We start from the raw sequence: 19,785 nt of genomic DNA, 5'->3' as shown, positions 1-19,785 counted from the left end.
AGGGCGTGAGGGAGAAGCAAGAAAGAAAACTGGTATAGAGAGGAAGAAATATAAAAACACAGCTAAGATAAGAATGTTTGGCTGTTATTGTTTTCCATGTCTAACATCCTGAGACATGGCCTGTGGTATTCAGGAGATTTAATGCGGAGGAGAGAGAGAGAGAGATCCATAAAGCCTCTACTCTCCCTCAACACCCTAGGGGAAGCCATCTTTAATTCATGAACACTATAAAAATAAAGGTTTTTCTGTGATGGCCCTGCAGCCTGTAACAAACTCTCACAGCTACATGGCACCAGGCAGATGTTGATGCTGTGGTTATGGATGGACACCAGCATGTGAGACCCAGGTTATATTTTATGCAGAAATGAACAGAGTCTACGTTTGGCTGTGCTATTAAATGGATTCCAATAAGCTGCATGTTGATTCTGTCTGTCTGCAGACAGCTGAGAGGCACATGGCAGCGAGATTTTAAATGAACTGACTGTCAGTTAGGTACCACAGCTGACTGTGGGGGTATTATGTGGGGGTTAGCGTTATAGCTCCTATATCTCCAACAGAAGGGTCTGTGTGGCGGTTACACGTACTCATCTTCCTTATTGTTGTTCATATGCTTCTATTTTTTAAATATTTGAAAAATAATGTCTCAAACTGTACTTGTGGTGGTCTGCATTCTGGCTTATTATAACATCGTAATTCATAACTTCATTCGTGAACACCTTGTACTCCTTAAGAAGACCTAATGTTTTAAAATGGCTTTCATATAGTACTAATTTGCTACAGAGAATACATACGAGATAAATGTAACGCAGTCCATTATTGTTATAATCTGTTTTTTATATATGTAATTAACGTAAGAAGGCAGTTTATAATGAAAGTCAGTCACAAAATGTTACTGCAAAACATTTAATTGAATTGAAAATGATCTTACAACTCAAAACTACAGGTCAACATAGAATATTTATTCTGGAAATAAGAATATATGATTCAAATGAGACTGAAACCTGAATGCATAGTACACTTGCATGTGGGCAAAACTTAATTTTGTTCACGTAAATGAACAGAAAACATCAGCGGCGCAGGAGACAAATGTAGGAAGATTAAAACATTTAGCTTAAAAACAAGAAGGCAGTGGACGAGTGATTGATGGGTTAAAGAAGGAGTCACCTTGTCTGCCTTAATAAGACTTAAAAAAAAAAGGCTGACAAGTCTTTCACTCCTGTTTACACAATGAAGAGACACAGATAACCACTATTGAATGTTCATCAAACTAATTCCAGCACACTCATTTATTTACTTGTATCGCACACCCCCAGTTGCTTGTCCTTTTGCAAACAAGTTTGCACTTTCACACTCCCACACATGGGATAAAGCTCTGGCTCCTCTGCAAGCAATGCTACTGCACCTCATTTGCTGCTGACCGCCACGAAATGTGAACTGAGTCTCCATGGAGACTCGCTCAATCATTTCATTACACCGCCGTTTGCTTTTCTTATTTGTCCCCAGTGGTTTTTATCATTTCTTCCATTATCTTAGAATACCACCGGGAGACCTATCAGGCCGTGAGGGTTATTGTATAATCTGCATGTGTTTTATTCATGGATGTGGAAATATACAAAGGATGGTAACTTTGAGGTTGCTTTAATGTATAATTTACGTGGGATTATGAATAATTTGTGGTCTTCGCGAGCATTTCCCTCTGCCCTCCCGGGCTACTCTCTGCGGCAGGGAGGGAGGAAAAGCCGTGATTGACAGCCCGCTTCATGCTCTGTAACTACGGCGGCTGACAAGGTCATGTCAAATGAAATGATTGGTGAGGAGGAGTGTTTGGGGAAATATTCTCCCTCTCTCGCTCTTTGTCTCTCTGCGCTGATCACACTTAACGTGTTCGACCGCTTCGCCGACACGCCAGCGCCGCAGTGATTCATGAGTGAGAGGTGAATGTAGACAAGTGAAAGATAGCTGATACAGTAGATGACTGGTCAGTTTGTTTGAAGCTATGAGAGACAAGATGAAGGAAGATTTTGTTCCTTAAACCTGCATTTGCCTTCCTACATAAGTATTAGGCTTACAAAGATACGTGTGTGTGTGTGCGTGTCCTCATGTGCAAGTATTTGATATCAGAGAAAGGATTTGAAGGGCGACGTTGTCCCAGCATACCAATGCTGTTGTTCCTCTCCTCTTCAAAGCCACAGAGCAGTTTATGATCATAGGGAACTGTGAAGGTCAAACAGAGCAGCTGTTGCATCAGGCTTTTTATTTGCTATGCAGAATTTGTTCTTAGGTCCGTCTCTGTAAATGACTGTTATTAAAAAAAAAAAAAAAAAAAAAAAAAAACTCTACTTTGATCTGTGATTGCACATAATGGAGGCAGTTAGGGCTCTTTGAATGAACTACATAATTAATTAGACTTTTCTTTTTTTTTTCTCACTGTTGCAGCTCTGCATTTCCATTAATATTTGGCATGTTTGTCCCAGAAATATTGATACAATGTTGAGGCAGAAGACATCTACAATGTTTACTACACTGCATATTACAGAGTAGAAATTAGTTCCAAGTTGACAAATCTTTAATTAAACAGCAATCGGGATTAAAAAAAAAAAAAATCTGCCATAAGTATAAAATATAAAAGAACGTTTGCTATATAAACTGCATATTTGAGAGTGTTTATTATACAGTATATCTTCACATGACCATAAATCCTGAATCAGTTTCTGTGTGTGTGTAGTGTGTATTTTATCTGCAACAGCTATGTTGTCTCAACACAGTTAAGCTCTGGTCAAACCAGAACATGGCAGCGAAGTTTACCCGCATGTCCTCGTTAAGTAGTTTGATGACTTTGCGATTACACACAGGGTTAGCTGGTTAACTGTTACTGCTGGCAAGCCAAGAGCCAAAACTCTAGGCAACCATGAGGGTGCTAGACAGGCTCAACAGCTTTCTGAGCTGGGGACAGTTTTTTCAAGACACATATTTGTACTATTAACTTTTGTGACCTGAGTCACCCTGAAATTAAATTTGCTAGTGCTTAGTCTTGGATGCAAATCAATAAAAATCAAAGTTAGTTCTATTCACACTAGTGTAAACAATTCAACAGCTGCTACACACGCAGCAGTTCTTGTATTTCAAAAGAACTTTTTAACACATGAATGCTTTGGAGTCGTAGCAGAAATGCAGCCGCTGCACCTCAGTCCTCTGAGATGATGGCACTGTCACCTTGGTTAAAATCAGGTCAGTAAAGGTGTAGAGATCACAGTACAGCAGTCAGTGTCAAATGTTGTTCCACTTTGAAATGGAGCTGCGAGCTGAAAGACCGACGTTCTATTTTTATCCCAGCTCTGCGAGGAGGGGTACAACCTTAAAAATTCAGTGACCCATCCAGCCGAGACGACAGGCACAAGTCGCCCCCTCATCACATGTTTTATTGAAAAAGAGCTTTGAAGTATGGTGATGTTTCGGTCACAGACATCAACCATCAACCACGTGTAACTGGAAATGACAAGGAGGCAGCTGAAGAGCAGCCAGAAGAAGACTAACAAATACTTTAGATTAGAACTGGCCCAGGGACTTAATGTGAGAAGATAGTGTTGATTGCAGCTCTGGTGTCAGACCACGGTTAGAAAAGCTACTTTCAAATGTTATTCAGTACACTTTGCTGATTGCCTACTTAAACTGCTCCAAATGCTCCAAACAATCAATGTAATCCTATTTTGTTCTATAAATTTTGATTGACTTTGAGCTTCAGAAGATGAAGTTCAATCAAAAATTCAATTAATTTACACTTTAATTCACATGTATCTAATCATCCCTCTGTTTTATAGGATTCAGTGGGTCTAAATTTAAATCTGTCCAATATTTCGGTGTATGACCAATTACCTGCAGGTCTAATACCATTAGCATCAACCTCCGCTGTAAAATGCTTTGCTTTAAGTGCAACGTGCTAACACGCTAAACTAGTGCGGTGAACATGGTAAACATCAGCATGTTATTATTGTCATTGTGATGATGTTAGCATTTAGCTCAAAGCAGCAGTGTGCCCAAGGAGGCTTATAGCCATACAGAGGTGCTAGCATGGCTGTAGATTCTATACCATCAGAATAAAAGATGCTACAATGGTGTTAAAAAAACAAACATGTAAATTTGTTTTAAATCATAAATCCAGAAAAAGTACATCTCCCTTCTACTCTGTATTCTCTCTTACTTTCACTTTAAAATCTCTCCCTCCTTATTCATCTTAAAATTCCATTATTGTCCATGGCACATCCATTGTTGAGGTGATTATGGGATTTACACTCCACAATCATTCCTTATTGAAAGTTGCAGTAGATCATGAGGGCATTTGCAGTGTGTTTGATTTGTGACTGAACATCAATATAACATGTTACATTCTCCAGGAAAAAAAAAAATGTGTCAGGACAAGCAGAAGAGGAATGAAACAGAGGACCAGGGTAGACAGACAGGGGGTAGAGATAACATGAGGCATTCACCTTTTATACAAAAACATGCAAATGTCATGTGTGACCATGTTGGTAAAACCGGACGTCATTAAAAGAGCACTAATATCATGAAATTCTTCAGTTTTATAGGGATGGGTTTGATTCTTGGAGATGCACCTTCACCTTTAGTAATAGTAATTAATGGAGATTAGGTGTGTGTCATTGACCATCACAGGCTCAGTCACATTTTATGGCAGAGAAGTGAATGGCAAAGAAATGTCAGCTGTCAGACAACATCTGGCCAAACCTTATGAGGGGTGGAGTAATTTGCATTTACAGCTGAGGCCTTAACACAACCCAGATATTTTAGTCTGCAAAACTCCACATTAAATTCAATAACAATGACATTATTTATTTAGTTCATGTAGGTCTATACTGTAAGGGGAATATATATATATAGATATAGATATAGATATATAGATATATAGATATATATATAGATATACACACACGTACTATTGGCCACCTCTATGGATGTGCCATGATAGAACAGAAAGTAAGTGGAAATGTCAAATTAGCAGAGCCAGACACGCACCTACGGTCAGAAATTCAAGTAGCACGTTGACAGTCAAAGTGCATGAGCATAAAAGGAAGAACGGAGAGAAAAGAAAGAGAATGTTGTAGCAAGACTTTCACTCTCCAGTGGTGATAGGTATCAGGCTAAAAGCCCACTGCAGTGGCTGTAACAGGAGGTCAGCAGTTAAATGAACTTTTGTTCCATTTTACTGAGAGGATCCTTCATCTGCATTGAGCTAGAAGTAATGAAAGTGTGGTGGAGCATTGAAGATTGATGCCAGGGAACTCCCAGACCTCTTTCCTCTGCTTTTTACCCCCTCTCCTTCATCTATAAACACTCTGCCACTTCTTTCCTGCCTCTCTGTTTTCAGCTGTTTTGCTTTGTTTCTCTGCCACTGTCTCAGTCTTTTTTCTCTCCTCACTGTGCCTATCCTCCCTTTTCTCCACGACTCTTCCTCTAATTTTCTCCGTCTGTGTCTCTAAACCCGCGTTCTCCTTCCCATCTCTTTCAGTCTCTCTTTGAATCTGCTTTCTAACACAGTGGCCAGTTCAGCAAAGACACAGACATCTCTGACCTATTCAGAGCTGAACTGATCTGCAATTGTAAAATGTCCAATCATCAGTATCACCAATAATTATTATATTCTTGTGTAGTTCTGTGCAACTGTCTCTGAGACTAGAATGATCTGAAAAGCAAAATGTATAACAACTGACAAACAACAGTACAAGAACATCTAATAAAACATCATTTACATGTGTCTGAAACGTAAAAGTATTACAACCAGGTTTTCAAAGACTTGGACCCAAATGCAGACTCTGGTACTCAGGAATATAATCAACAGATCAGTCTTTATTGCCACCAGAGAGCTCAGGCTAAAGCCTCAGTAATCATTCAGGGTGAGTGGGGAGACAGGTGATCAGGTGACTTTGTGGCAGGTTTTCTGGGGGCAGATGAGGGGGAAGATTGCCAGGTTGTTGTAGAAGGGAAGAGGGGTCTTGGATCCAGGGAGGGAGGACAGAGCAGGGCTAGTCTTCTCCCAGAGTGAGGAGGTGTAGACGCCAGTGTAGGCTGGTGGTTGAATGGCAGGAACTCCTGAAGCACAAGCCAGACAGACTGAGGTTAGAGACTAGGATGAATAATGATTTTATGGTTGTAATTGTCTCTGTTAAATAAACAGCCTAAACCTAACCAAAAGCAGGGTGAGTACATGGGATGCAAATGCTGGTTTCCAGTGTAGGAGTCCTGCAACGTTCTGCTGTTCTTTGCTGTACTGTGTTTAACGGCATTTCACACACAGAAAGCAGCAGGACATATTTAACAGGTCATAAGCACGACCCCAACAAACAGTGCTGGGATGTTAGTTGATTTTTGTGTAGTGGCCCTGCCCAAAGAAGTCTTCTTCTCGTGAACAGTCATTACAAAAGAAACAGCTGTAAAACAATCAAATCATTTTGGGATATAGGTATCACAACTAATTTTTTAGATTTAGGAAAAAATTTGAGTTTTGAAAAAACATACTTTCTTAAGCTGAGAGGACCTTAGTTCTCATGGCTACAATAATTAATATAGATAAAAAAGATTTAAAAGAAAAAAAAACATTGATTATTTGCTTCACAGAGGAAATGAGAAGTGGTCTACCATCTGACACATCCACCCACCCCAACCTGCTCCTGTTATATTGCTCTGTCACCTGACTTCCTAATTATTATGGCTGCTAAAGGTCACCTGACTCACAGTATCTAGTCTTCTTAATAACTCAATGGTCATTTGGACTCTTTTAAAAAAACTTAACCAAGCATAAAACCCTCAGATTTCCTAGGGACAATTTATGACACCTAACACAGATGTAAATGTTAAAAACAAAACAACAACAACAAAAAAAAAACAACAAAAGAAAAAGGAATCTAACTTTGTCTTCTTACTAAACTTTAAATTTGTAAATGTGTTGATTCGGAGAAGAAGCTTTGTGGTTCGACATTGCAATTTTAAACTTACAAGATTAAAGGCTTTAAAGTTATATCACTTATAGTGTAATTATATTTGGTGGATAACACATAAAAAATAATAATAATTTGATTCATTTGAAGATACAAAAGAGATGACACTCTTTCATAAAGTTTTCTCTTTTTGCACAGTAACGAGTGTAATAAAACCCTGCACTGGATAAATATCTCCTTTGAAGACGTGTTTTGGTATTATTCACTCGTTACATCATAAGCTTTGAGCTTCACATCATGTTCTACTCATGCTTCCTTTTTTTCTTTTATTTCTTTTCTTTTCTTTGCTTTAACTGCAGGTGGTTTGAACCTGTAATCATTTGAATAAAACATCTAGTAAAGTGACAAGTGTTCACTGAATAACTGGCTGTGAGTTTGACTGCAGTTTTGAGTTTGTTTTTTTTTTTCCCCACCCCAAGCGATTATTGATTGGGCAGTTCATTTGCCCATTCATGGTGGGCGTGGATGATGGAGCATGTAAAAGGGACTGTTGGACTTGATGACACACTAGCTGGGAGGTTTTATACAGCTGACACACACACGCATACAGTGTGATCCCAGCCTGTGTGAGGTTTAATGACGCTGATCAAGAGCGGACTTTACTGGGCAAAACACTACCGCACACCATCTTCCAGTTCATGCCACACCCCTTAATCCATGAATTCCTCCTGCACACACACACACACACACACACACACACACACACACACACACACACACACACACACACACACACACACACACACAGGGATCCAGTACTTAACTCTATGCCTTGGCCTAACTTAAGTTCCTCCATCACAGTAATGTGTGTAAATGCACCCTGTGCAGCACCCTGTGGTGCTTTTACTCCTCATAATTGTGTGCCGAGTGGCTCTGGTCAGTCACTTAGCCCAAGTAGCTTTTAACCACATTTATCACATTTTCCACTATATCCAGCACTAATGTAACATCCATCACCTTGAGTCGAATGAGCAGACTTAATTTGACCCAGGTGGCTGATACCAGGCTTTCAACGCACACTGCCTGGGCTAGTTACGGACAGGTCTCAGTATGGGTTGTCCATGTCAGCGCACACCGTGCTAATTAAGACTGCTCGGGTTGAATTCTAAGTGTATTGGAATGTACTTCCTGCTAAGATCTGTAAAATTTACTGCTGGTAAATTACTAATGCTTTTACATAACAAGTTACCATTTGTTCCATCCTGTTTATCTTGTATCTTATGATGACCAAATCTCTGAAACATGAGGAGAATCATCTCCAGTGAGGACACTTTGAGAGTGTGCGCTTTTGTTTTTTGCATGGGGCCCATGTTTATAGGCCATCTTCAGGGTGACACTGTGAGACTATAAGGGATCCCGTCCAAGTATTTTAACAAGGCTCTTGCAATGAACCTAAGGTTGTCCAGCTTTTTAGCTGCACCTTGCCAAACATTTGTCTATGTACAATTGATAATACTGCAGTTGCCAATCAAATACAAACAAGTACTTTGAATAGGATGATTTTGCTGTTTACCTGGTGACTGGCAATCACTGTAACTTTCTGGTAAAATTCTATTACAGTGTCTGACATGTACTCAAAGTCATGAATCTGTTACTCAAACTGGACTTCCTCGTGATAAAAACAGAATTTCAGTTCTTAAAACTGTGCTATTTTTGGTCTAACTCCTGGGTTTGGAACGAGACCAAGAGATTTAGTTTAGGACAAGGGTCAGAGTTAGTCACTGACTGCGACATGAGGAGTGACTTTCCTTTAAGAAAAGCATGAGAAAATTAAAGAATTCAATTTGATGTATATGTTTCCCAGGAGACATCATGGCATACAGGAAGGTGTGTGACGCCCAGGGCGGCCCACTGGTCGGTGAGGTTCTGCACTGCTCTGGAGGACTGGATCTTGACTGGGACCTGGACAAGGAGGAGTTACAGGAGCCAGGACCCAGCATGGATCGCATGCAGATGCAGCACGTAGACTGTCAGAGATCTGGTAGGATTTCCTTGAATTGGTACATTCTCACTATTTCCTATAACTCCCATGCCAGTTAGCAGTACGCCCCAAGAGGAATGTGACTGTAGAATAGCTAAGGGGCGTTGTTAGCAGAATGACATTTAGCAGAATGATTGCCTGGCAAATCACAGATGCAATGGAAAGCATGCTTAAGGATTAGGATGATTGTGAGCATTTATCTGGATGTTGCCATTAATCGTACAATTACTGAAACAGTATTCAATTATGTTAGCACTCCTCTTTGTGTTTGACTCTGGATAGGTGCATTTTAATTGTGTGGTGCCAGAAGCAATGATATTGCTCCAGCATCCTCTGGTTCTCATTGTAGTTTAGGCACAGGTAATGTCAAGGAAACGTCATATTTATGCCTCTAGGCCAGCATCAGAGAGCTTTTGTACACTGGTGCGTCACAAGCAGCAGCAACAGAATCTAATGTTTTGAAACTAGTCGTTGGGAGCAGTAATACAGCAGCTCATCATAATCAAGGACCATCCGTTTTATAATATGTATTTCTTAGGACCAATTTTATAATAAAATTAATGAAAAGCCTCAATTAACAGTCTAGCCACAGTGACCAGCAGATCCCAAATTTAATTTGCTAAATTGAACTAGAAGCCAAACACAATTAATCCGCAGTTGATAATTGCTGTCCTTTCCAAAATCCTTTGTGAAAAAAGTCATTGTGATACAACAGCCGTTTTACAACTCATAATACATGAAGATTCATATTGCTGCGTATCTCACTTAAAGCAATATGATGTGTTTATGAAGAGGTGATTAGTTTGCTCTACTAAAAGGACAATTAAAGCTCATTAAATGTAAATGAACACTGTCTGATTGATGTCATGACAGTTAACATGATGAGTTTGTGAATAATTTATAAAACATTTTCCCACTTTAATGAGAATTCCACAGCTCATAACAACAGAAGTTATTACTCAAATCTTCTTTCGTTTTGCTGGTGTGATGTACCTCAGTATAATAAGAATTGGTTTGTTTACACAACATGCTGTACTAGATGTATCATGCATTGTTGTGCATGATCTTTCCTGATGTATGATTTAACATATAACACAGTATGGTGCATATAACACAGTATCATTGAGTGATCTTAACTCAGACTGAAGCTGGTAGATTTTTTTAGTGGTAGCATCATGCCAAAACAAGCTTGTCTCATGCTTTTGATGATCTGAAAATGTTTTGCAGAGAAATTCTTTAGAAACTCTTACACATAATTTCAAACGTCACAGTGAAAAAAAAAATACTGCATTAAATGTGGGAAGTTTGTCACTGCCAGCAGCTGCAGAAGAGAGAAACCTCTTAAGTACCCTAGAGCTAGACTTGAGTTCCTCAGCTTTGAATTGTGCCTGGAGTTCTGTATCAGTGTTCAAGCCTCACAAAAGGCTTCTGAAGCAAGAGGGCTGATCGTTTCAAAACGAAGCATTAAGTATTTACACCATTTCTCATTTACATTTTCCCCATTACAGTTTGAGTTTGGTGTTAGTAAGTTATAACCAAGTCCAAATGTCTCTAGAAAAGACCACAGAGGCTGAGCTTGCATTGATTTTTATATTTTGTTTTCTCCGGATAACACATGATGGTCATAGTGTTGAAATTTGTTTTGTGACCTTGACATAAGAAAGTTTATTTTCACTTTACTGTGATCTCAATATAACCCAAAGAGTCTTCAGAGGGTTATCAGATTCAAAAAAAAAAGAAAACCTAAGAGTCTTCAGCGATGCTAGCTGGTCTGTGAAGCATTATTTAGGCACAGCATTAGCTAAATGCTAATGTCAGCATTCTAACATACTCACAATGACACGGCTAACATGCTGATGTTTAGCAGGTATAATGTTTACCATGTTCACCATCTTAGTTCTGCACTTTAGCATGCTAACATTTACTAATTAGTGCTAAACATAGCAGGAATGTCATCGTTTTTGAAGGTACTTAACATAAACAAAGTACTGGACAATTTCAAACTTTGACCTGTGGATGGTGCTAGATTATACATCGGGGGATCACTGAAGTTAGACGGCTTTGTCCTCAGGGGCAAGTGAAATTTTGTACAAAACCATTCAGTAATTGTTGAGATATTTTAGTCTGAGCCCATGTGGTGGACTGACCAACCAACAGACCAACCTCACAATGAAAATGATTAAGAATCTAATATGGTAATCATCTGTTATGAGGCACCCGCTGCCAGATCTTTATGTCTAATCTAAGGTTAAAATAGAACAACTGGATTCATCACTGTTTTTCATGGATTTACACCTAAAAACATCCACTTAAAAAAAAACAAACAACAAAACAAACAAAAACAAATTTTTCCCATTTTTCTTTGTTATCCCTTACAGGGTGTACAGACCCTGGCCCTGATCCCGACCCTGAGCTGATGGAACCCATCCAGCCGTCGGTTTCAGTTTCACCACATGGACGGTTTGAGCGGCTCCAAGAAGATCCCAACTACATCTCCCACTTCACCAGGGCTCCTGCCCATAAAGGTCAACGACGACTCCACTGCTTCCTGCTGAGGTAATTCAAGGACTCAGGAAGGCAGGAATTCTTTTCTACTGGATGTCACATTTACAACATGTTCTGCATGTGTTTCACTGATCTGCCTCTGTGGTTTTAGTTTAAAGCAGGTGTCAATAAATCCACCAACATGGACACATACAGTTTGAAATAAAATAATTCATGACACAGTGTGAGGGTGGCCGAGAAACCCAGTATAAAACAATGAAATGCAGCAGTCTGGAGCAGTTCCCAGTTCCATTTTATTTGTCAAAATGAGAGTCTTGCTCAGAAACTCCAAGGTAAAAATTCACATTGGGCAACCCGAAAGAGAAAAGTAAGCAAATAAAAGAAAAATAACAAAAAGAATTCACTTCTCAAGAAGAATTAAAGTAATACACAACAAAAGAATTCACTCTAAACTGCCTTCCTGGCTATACCCTTAAAACTCAGGCCCACAGCAGGAGCTACGTTCTGGAGATGTGTTTGGGAGCTGTACTTCTCTTGCTCCCGACCACCACAGCCTCCTCACTTTTATAGTGTTGGACTACACCTTCCCAAGCAATCAAAATCAATTATGTCTTCCAGCACACTTACAATAATAACAATATCAAATAACACATTGTCACATAGAAGTTCAGTTAAACTTACTTTAAAAACACATATTTCTTTCTAAACAGGATACTTATACTGGTTATTTTGGCACAAAAGACAAAACACCCCTCCCACTTTACCACACTTGGTTTCTTCCCCTGTGAACCCCCCTGTTTAACCAAATGGACCCCTCCAGCCCAAGTTTGGCTGTTCCTGGTCTGACAGAGGAAGAAGTGAAACAAAGGAGACAGGTGAACACAATTTAAATTCAATACACAATCATAATGCCTCTTCATCACCCCTTCATCCAAATGTTCATACCACACACATCTCCCCAGTAGCTTCCACCAGGTATTATTATTTTGATAAAATCTACCTGAGAAAGAGTGTGTGGTGCATGTGCCTTACTTTAGGGCATGGGGTCTCCCCGTGACACACAACATCAAAGTGCCAGGTCTCAGCGTTGATTAAGTATTAAGTAAGGTTTCAAAAGTACTAAATGTTTCTGTGTGTATTATTTGAACATTTGTTCAAGAGGTAACTATGTAAATGAGGAAGATAATAATGAGGCTCAAAAAAAAAGAGCCCATTGAGTGACTCTTTTCCAGGACTCATTCATCATTTCCTGTTTTATTTTGAAATTACCTTGCTTTTGTGTCTGTTATAGCTTTTCTTCCTGTCTTTTTTTTTTTCCTGCCCATGTGATTGCTTGCCCCACCATTATTAGTTTCACCTGTTCCGTCTTACCTTTGCCGAGTTTCCTGTTCTTGTTCTTGACTTTTTGCCTGTGGTTTTGCTCCAGACTTTTGGATTTTTTGAGTTTTGCTCCTGCCTGCCTGGATTCTTCTCCACCCGTCAGCCTGTAAGCCAGCTTTTGTTGTTAAAGTATCTTCACTGAATCTCCATGCTAGCAAGGCTGTATTTGGGCCTTTTTCCTGTGTTCCTGGCTTCTTTTGTAACAATCAAAGAGAGCTGGTTTGGTAAAGTCAATAGTTGCGGGTGTGTGTTTGGTTTTTTTTTTGTTTGGTTTTTTTTTTTTGTTTGTTTGTTTTTTTTTGCATGGTGATGAAAAAAACACTTTATGACTGCACAGTAAGTCCAGAATGTTTTCCAGGATTGTAGACACATGTTTGATTGTTCACAATCAAGAGAAAAATTTGTGAGCAAAATCACCAGAGTCACCACAAGATGCAACAAGATGTAAACCTCAAAGACAGTTTTCAAAACCATAGAAAAAGAAACTGGAACAAAATCCATTTCTAAATTTAGTCTAAATTAATCTAAAATTTATCTGTGGACTGATTAAACAAAAGTCAGCCTCTATCACAGTGATGGAAAGTGTGGAGGAAAAAAAGGAAACAACTCATAACTCAAAGCCTCCACCTCATCTGTCTGACGTGCTGGTGATTTTCTTATGGTCTGGACTAGTGCTGCACAATTAATCTAATCTAATCGCAATCGCGATGTCACACTGTGCGATTACGTAACCGCATAAAAGACTGCGATTTGCGATTTAATGTCATGTTTATTGTAAACCAACGTGGAGTAATTGACGCCACATCCACGCGCTGTGGGCAGCCGCAGGTATGGTCACGTGACTACCCGGCTTTCAGCAAACGGTAGTGACCGACGTGGACGCTGAGGAGGAACACGAGGGACAAGCAGAGTTGGTGGCTGCTTCTGTTGTGTGGCGATACTTTGGATTCAGGTATCACGACCCTGAACAGCAAGACGTGCTGTGTAAAACCTGCAAAGCTAACGTCGTTACGTCCCGAGGTAATACGACCAATCTGTATCAACGTTTGATACAACACAGAGAAAAATGCGACGAGCGCATGCAAATAAAAGCCCAACCAAGTAACGTGAAAGATAAAACTGAAAACCGCCTGAAAGAACCACAACGTACAGTCACGGATACATTTTGAAAATAAGTTATTTGGAACAAACAGTCTGTAATCTTCAGGTTTTGTATTTTTTGTGTGTGTTATGTGTATGTTTTGAGTTGAGAAATACACAAACTATCATTATTCTGTGTTGTCCCTGATATTTAAGCAAGTAGACTCATGACACCATTCATTTATAATATTGCAAATCGCAGTATTGTCCACAGTAATTGCAATCATGTTGTCATCAAATCGTGCAGCACTAGTCTGGACATGTATGGCTGCCAGCTGAACTGGCACGCTGGTGTTTATTGATGAGGTTTACAGGAACACTCTGTGTCCTCAGATTCAGCCTAATGCATCAAAACTCATTGGGCCACATTTTAACATTCAGCAGGACAAGGATCCTAAACATACAACCAAAGTAACCAGAGAGCTTTTCAGAAAGAAGAGGTGGAATATCCTTGAGTGGCTGAGTCAATCATTGCTTTCAGCCACTGACTGCAGAGGATTTTCCACAGAATATTAAATATGATGATTTGTTTGACTTCATGTGTATCTGTCCAGTTGCTTTTGAACCCCTACACTTTGAGCACCGTGTGTTCAAATCTGCCACACAGTTCTTTCTGGATTGATGATGTAAACCTGTTCAAATTAAAGCGAAGACTATATACAGACCAATGACTGTATATAAAGAAAGGTGTATGGGCCACCTGGTGTGTTGACTCAATTGCGAATCAGTCACAGCTCTCAATCATGCTGTCACACCCTCTTTTTATAGCCTCAAATAACAACTTAAAACCAAACATGAGAAAAATGAACTCTTGATTAGAACTACTTAAAATCACAGAAACCCTTTGAGGAAAAAAAAATTATTGGAAGTGTTTAATTTTTTTTTTATTTTTTTGTGGAGGGAGCAAAGTTTATGATCTATATCCTATGCAGCCAGAAACAAGGAGGAAGTCAAAATGTTTGGGCTTCATTTTAGGGGACCTGTCCCGCCATCCATCTTTATATACAGTTGCTGCTTGCCAGTTTAATGTAGTGTTCATTGTCTAATTTCAAACTGAATTTGCTGAAGCACAGAGCCTGAAGAACAAAAAATGAGCATCTGTCCAAATACTTGTGGTCTGGACTGTGGTGTGAAGTATTATCTTGGGTCATAACCTAAGAGCTTTAAAACAAAGTATACAAAATGTGGTAATTGGTGAGGCATGTCTTCTAAATGTATATCAAAGTCAGGTTGGTGGTTGAACCTAATAAACCTCCAGAGATAAGCGTATTGGGATGGCATCATAACTATGTAGCCAAACCAACCAGCCATCTGATGGAGTTTCTTCTTCACTGTTATATTCCTACATAGAGGCAATCGTAGGCAAAACCTTATTTTGACATTCCTAATTCAGTTTATCACCACAGGGTCAGAAAATGAATTGATGAGATCACAAAGTCCTCACATCAAATGGCTTGTTCCCTGGTTTTATTGCTGCAAAACTATTCTCATATCCCCTGAATCATAATACACGTTACATTGATGGTGTTTGATAAGCTGTATGATGGAATCTGCCCTTTAAAGAAGGTCCTGGCCCCTAACATTACACATTTCAGCATGTAAATGTTTGCCTTTTCTCTGATATGAATTGAATTGAAAATGAAAGTGATGGGAAGTCCTTGTCTTTGCCTGCTCACTGCTGGCTCCACATATCATCTAACCTGTCACCAGTGCTTGATGCTGCTTCTTCTCATGTCATTGTCTACCCAGTATAAATATTTCCGTTACCCGACATTAAAGGACTTCGCCGCATAGGGTAGGAGTGAGGCCTGAGTATGTCTAGCACATTTGCAGACACCCATGCAATTGACACAGAACTCACAAGGATGGGAAGGGAGCATGTTATCCAGCTAAGCACCACTGCAGGGTGCTTGAAGTCAAGGTCTGAGTGATGCCCTTAGGTGTTAAGTCACTAGCACCAACACCGACTCAACTGCTATGAAAAAGTAATAGCAGTCTATCAAATGTCAAACTGCACATCAAGTACAAGCACCACCTCACCTCAGAGGTGTTACCTGAAGTACCTGAAGGACTCTACTAGTCAGTGTTTCTCCAATTCAACAGGAAGAAACACCATAGACTTAAGAAAGACCATTATATGCCTGATCTCTCATTCTTGACCTTGGGAGTAGGAGACTGAACTTTCAAAGAACTTTCTTTGAAACATCTTATTAGCATTTTTCCAGAGCATATATTAAGCAAACTTCATTTGTTGAGGAATACCATGATATGCATTTGAAACGTTACAAATAAATAAATAAATCAAAACATCATCTTTTCATTTCTGACCTCTCCCTCATTCTTCACAGGTACTTTCTAGCAGCAGTGGGGTTTTTTGTCCTGGGTCTCCTGATTGGCTGGTTCACTCACACACCTACCGTCAAACCACCTGTTCCTCTTTCTGACAGCTCTGACCTGCTGGAGGAGCTGCTGAGAGGCATCACAGCCGACAAGATAGACGCTCTTCAGAGGTAAGCTCCCAACTTAAGCTTAAAAAAATTTTTTTTAAAAAGGATAAATAAATTACAGTTTACAGAAAGAATTACTCATGGTGGCCTCATAGTAAGAGAGAGGTGCTGAGTGGTTGGAAATAGTCTTTGAAAAGAAAACACAAGGATGGAAACATGGATGGACTGTGCAAACCGATTTAACAGTTTTTGTTGTTGTTGCTGTTCTAATGTGTCTGATAGTAAAGAGAACAGAGGAAGCAGAGTGAGCATCTAGACAACACAGTGCACGGTGCATTTGTTTGATCAAATTCAAAAGCATGAATCGGCTGAGATTAAGTGACTAAAACAGGCTGAATATAAGGTAACGGTAATTGCTGTGTAGTGTAATTTTGTTGCTTTTATCTCCAAAAAATTTGGGAACATCCCTGCTGGCAGTAGTAGATTGTCTCACAATTGTGTTGTGTTCGTCAGTGACATTGTGGCAGTAGAAGAAAATCATGCGTAGCAGTGTTATCAAAGAAGCTACAGTTCCATGTATACAGATTATATAGTCAACACTGTCCTCATCAGAAAGCATGAGGTGTTTGTTCAAACATATATTTAGATTACATTTTCTTGTCAAAGAAACCTTGTCTAGTCATTGTAGTAATGACTGTTGTTTCTTTGAAGCAAAGCAGGTAGGGCTACTAGTGCTGTTATGATGGAGATGAGCTGAAAATTAACTGAAAGGCATGAAAGCAAACAGAGGATCATAGTTTGATTCCCCCCCCCCAAGTCTAAGATCACCATGATCACAAACCTGACCTGTTGATCGCTGATCTATTTAAATCCGATGTACAGACTCAGATAGTAGAGAGATACAGGAGATAAAGGCTCTCGACCAGGTAGCAAATCTTTTTTCTTTTTTTTAAACACTGATACAAACCTCCATCAACCTGAACGCTGCCTTCTCCAAGCCAGAGGATCATGGGATGCCTGGGTGTATGTGTCTCTGTGAGATAACTGGCTTTGCCACTGAACTGAGACAATCATGTCACCATGGTTTCTCTCTGAGTTTCCCGTGCTTTTCATTATTTATTTTCCCACATTTACATTTCCGGGTGCCAAAAACACCCCCACCCACCCACGAAAGACCTACGCACTACACCCCTACCATCTGTGAAGATGATGTGTGTCATCAGTGTTTATTTATGTTGATGAATGACAGCGAGAGTTACTAATGAAATTAAATGGTTATTTTCGCCATGTACCAGTTCATTCAGTTAATTAATATATCATTTGTTATAATTTATTTATCTGTGACCTCTGTCCTACGCTGCGTGTTAGACCAGCATGAACGGTAACAACATGCAGCCCCACATTATCTTGCACCCTCGAATGATTGTGGCTTGTCGGTCGTTGACCTATATTGTAAAATAAGCCACATTTTCACAACGTAGAGGGTTAAATTAGCTCATTGTTCTCTTTGTAAGAAGAAGCAGTAGAAAAATATTGAAGTTACAGTCACACCATGCCATTATAATTAAACAATTCAGTCCCTTATACATTTAAAATCACATGCAACTAAGTTGTAGGAGTGAGTTAAATGCAGTGGCATCATTTTATTGGCAGTATGAAGGAAGAGAGTGGAGAACAGGGCAGGCTATATGCATAGAAATCGAAATTTTTGTTTCATAGTTTGGTTCACTTGTTCTCCAGCAAGGAAAAAAATGTGTAAATTTTAGTGTTGGTCTGTTTTGTGTACACAATGATTGGGGTTAGTTTGGTTTAACTCTTGAATTCATATTTTAGTCACAAGTTGTATTTACTGCTCTTCAAACGTGCTCTGCTTTGTATTTAGCTAACAAATAAACCAGGAAACAGTCTTGATCCGCCCAGTCGGCTTCATTTCATTCCAGGTTGAACAAATAATATCATCTTTTCCGCCACCAGTCATGGCTTCACCTTGTCCCCTGATGCAGTGTGTTTGAGATTTGGAAAACAAATAATGTTATGCAGGGACTTTTGCCATAAAGGATGCGCCTCCACTAATGCTGCCAATGGGTTGACTATTTCATTCATCCAAAAACGCATGTTCCTCTGTATTCAAACCTCTAAGTGCTGCTTTAGCCTGACGATTCTGTTATTTACTTTATCAGACACAGAAAATTGACAAATAAAGCTGCCTGAGTTGCTTTGTGTTGAGTCCTGGGAGAAGAGAGGCAAAAGCGAGAGCGAGACAAAGCCAGACAATGTGAAAGACACATGAAAGGCACCATCAAGACAGACCTAAGAGGAATGGAGGGAGACTAAGGAGACAATGGCAGAGGGGGAGCATATTTGAATAGCTTTGCATGACTAGACAGGGGAAACATTAACTGATTGTTATTTCTGCTGTAGTAGCTCCATATTCAGCCAATCATAATCAACATGTGCATTATTTGGAATAGAAAGACTGTACTTAGCACAGAAAGATAACTTGTGCTTGTGTTTATTATTTTCTTTCGTGTTTCTTAGTCAAAGGACTTCCAACTTTTTTTTTTTTTTTTTTTTTCCCCTCAGTGGGATGTCGAAGAAAAACATAGCAGCAGTTTTTCCAAACTCGCCACTGTAGAAACTTCATGCAACCAATTCTCTTTGAATTTACACTTCAAAGAGGTGTGTAAGCATGCAGAGCTACTTTGAGAGAAACTGGATTAAGTTCAAATCCCTAGAAGATGGTTTCCCACTGCTAGTATCTTAGCCTGTCTAATACCCATCTCTCCTGCTAATTGTACTACAGTAATACATTCAGCGTCACAGCTGTAGTGAACTGCATTTTATTTTTATGTTTCTTTTGTGGCTGTTGTTTCGTGTGTGGCTCGTAGTCCACTCGTGTCTCAAATGTGAACAAATGCGTTTATTGTGCGAGTTTTGAGTGTTTTTTCCTTTGTGATGGGGTGGTAATCCTTAAGATTCTGGTTTTTAACCCCCAGGCTGTAATTGCTACTAATTCTGGTTGGATGATGTCTTGGGGGTAACAGACCTCTATCTGGCTTGTTATGTAGGAGTCTTGCTGTATTCATGTTCCTTGCGTGCTCTTTGTTTATATGACGGCATATTCTTTTGGCTACAGTGAGAGGGATTGTAGAAGTAAGTAGCTATGGCTTACTTACTTACTTGCTTACTTGGTGTGATGTGGTGTGTATGTAGAATGGCATTGGTGTCTCCTGTCTGTCGTCCAGCTATTAATTAAAGTCATTCCAAATGATTCAACAACTCTGCCTTTCGTCCCATCTTACCAAATGAAACTGCCTTTCCTTTC

At 39.6% G+C, this 19,785-nt stretch overlaps 1 protein-coding gene across 1 annotated transcript in view; it reads left to right on the top strand.

The window, feature by feature from the left end:
- Positions 1 to 115: 115 nt before the first annotated feature.
- The window catches only part of LOC121182863 (inactive N-acetylated-alpha-linked acidic dipeptidase-like protein 2), a 301,943-nt gene continuing 282,273 nt past the window's right edge, over positions 116 to 19,785 (top strand). The window contains exons 1-4 of the mRNA XM_041039484.1: positions 116 to 125; positions 8,815 to 8,988; positions 11,367 to 11,544; positions 16,362 to 16,523. Of these exons, the coding sequence (XP_040895418.1) occupies positions 116 to 125; positions 8,815 to 8,988; positions 11,367 to 11,544; positions 16,362 to 16,523 (524 nt within the window). The remainder of the gene's footprint in view (positions 126 to 8,814; positions 8,989 to 11,366; positions 11,545 to 16,361; positions 16,524 to 19,785) is intronic.

This window comes from Toxotes jaculatrix, chromosome 6 (genome assembly GCF_017976425.1).
Source record: "Toxotes jaculatrix isolate fToxJac2 chromosome 6, fToxJac2.pri, whole genome shotgun sequence".
Lineage (NCBI taxonomy): Eukaryota > Metazoa > Chordata > Actinopteri > Toxotidae > Toxotes > Toxotes jaculatrix.
This window is presented reverse-complemented; position numbering and strand designations above follow the sequence as displayed.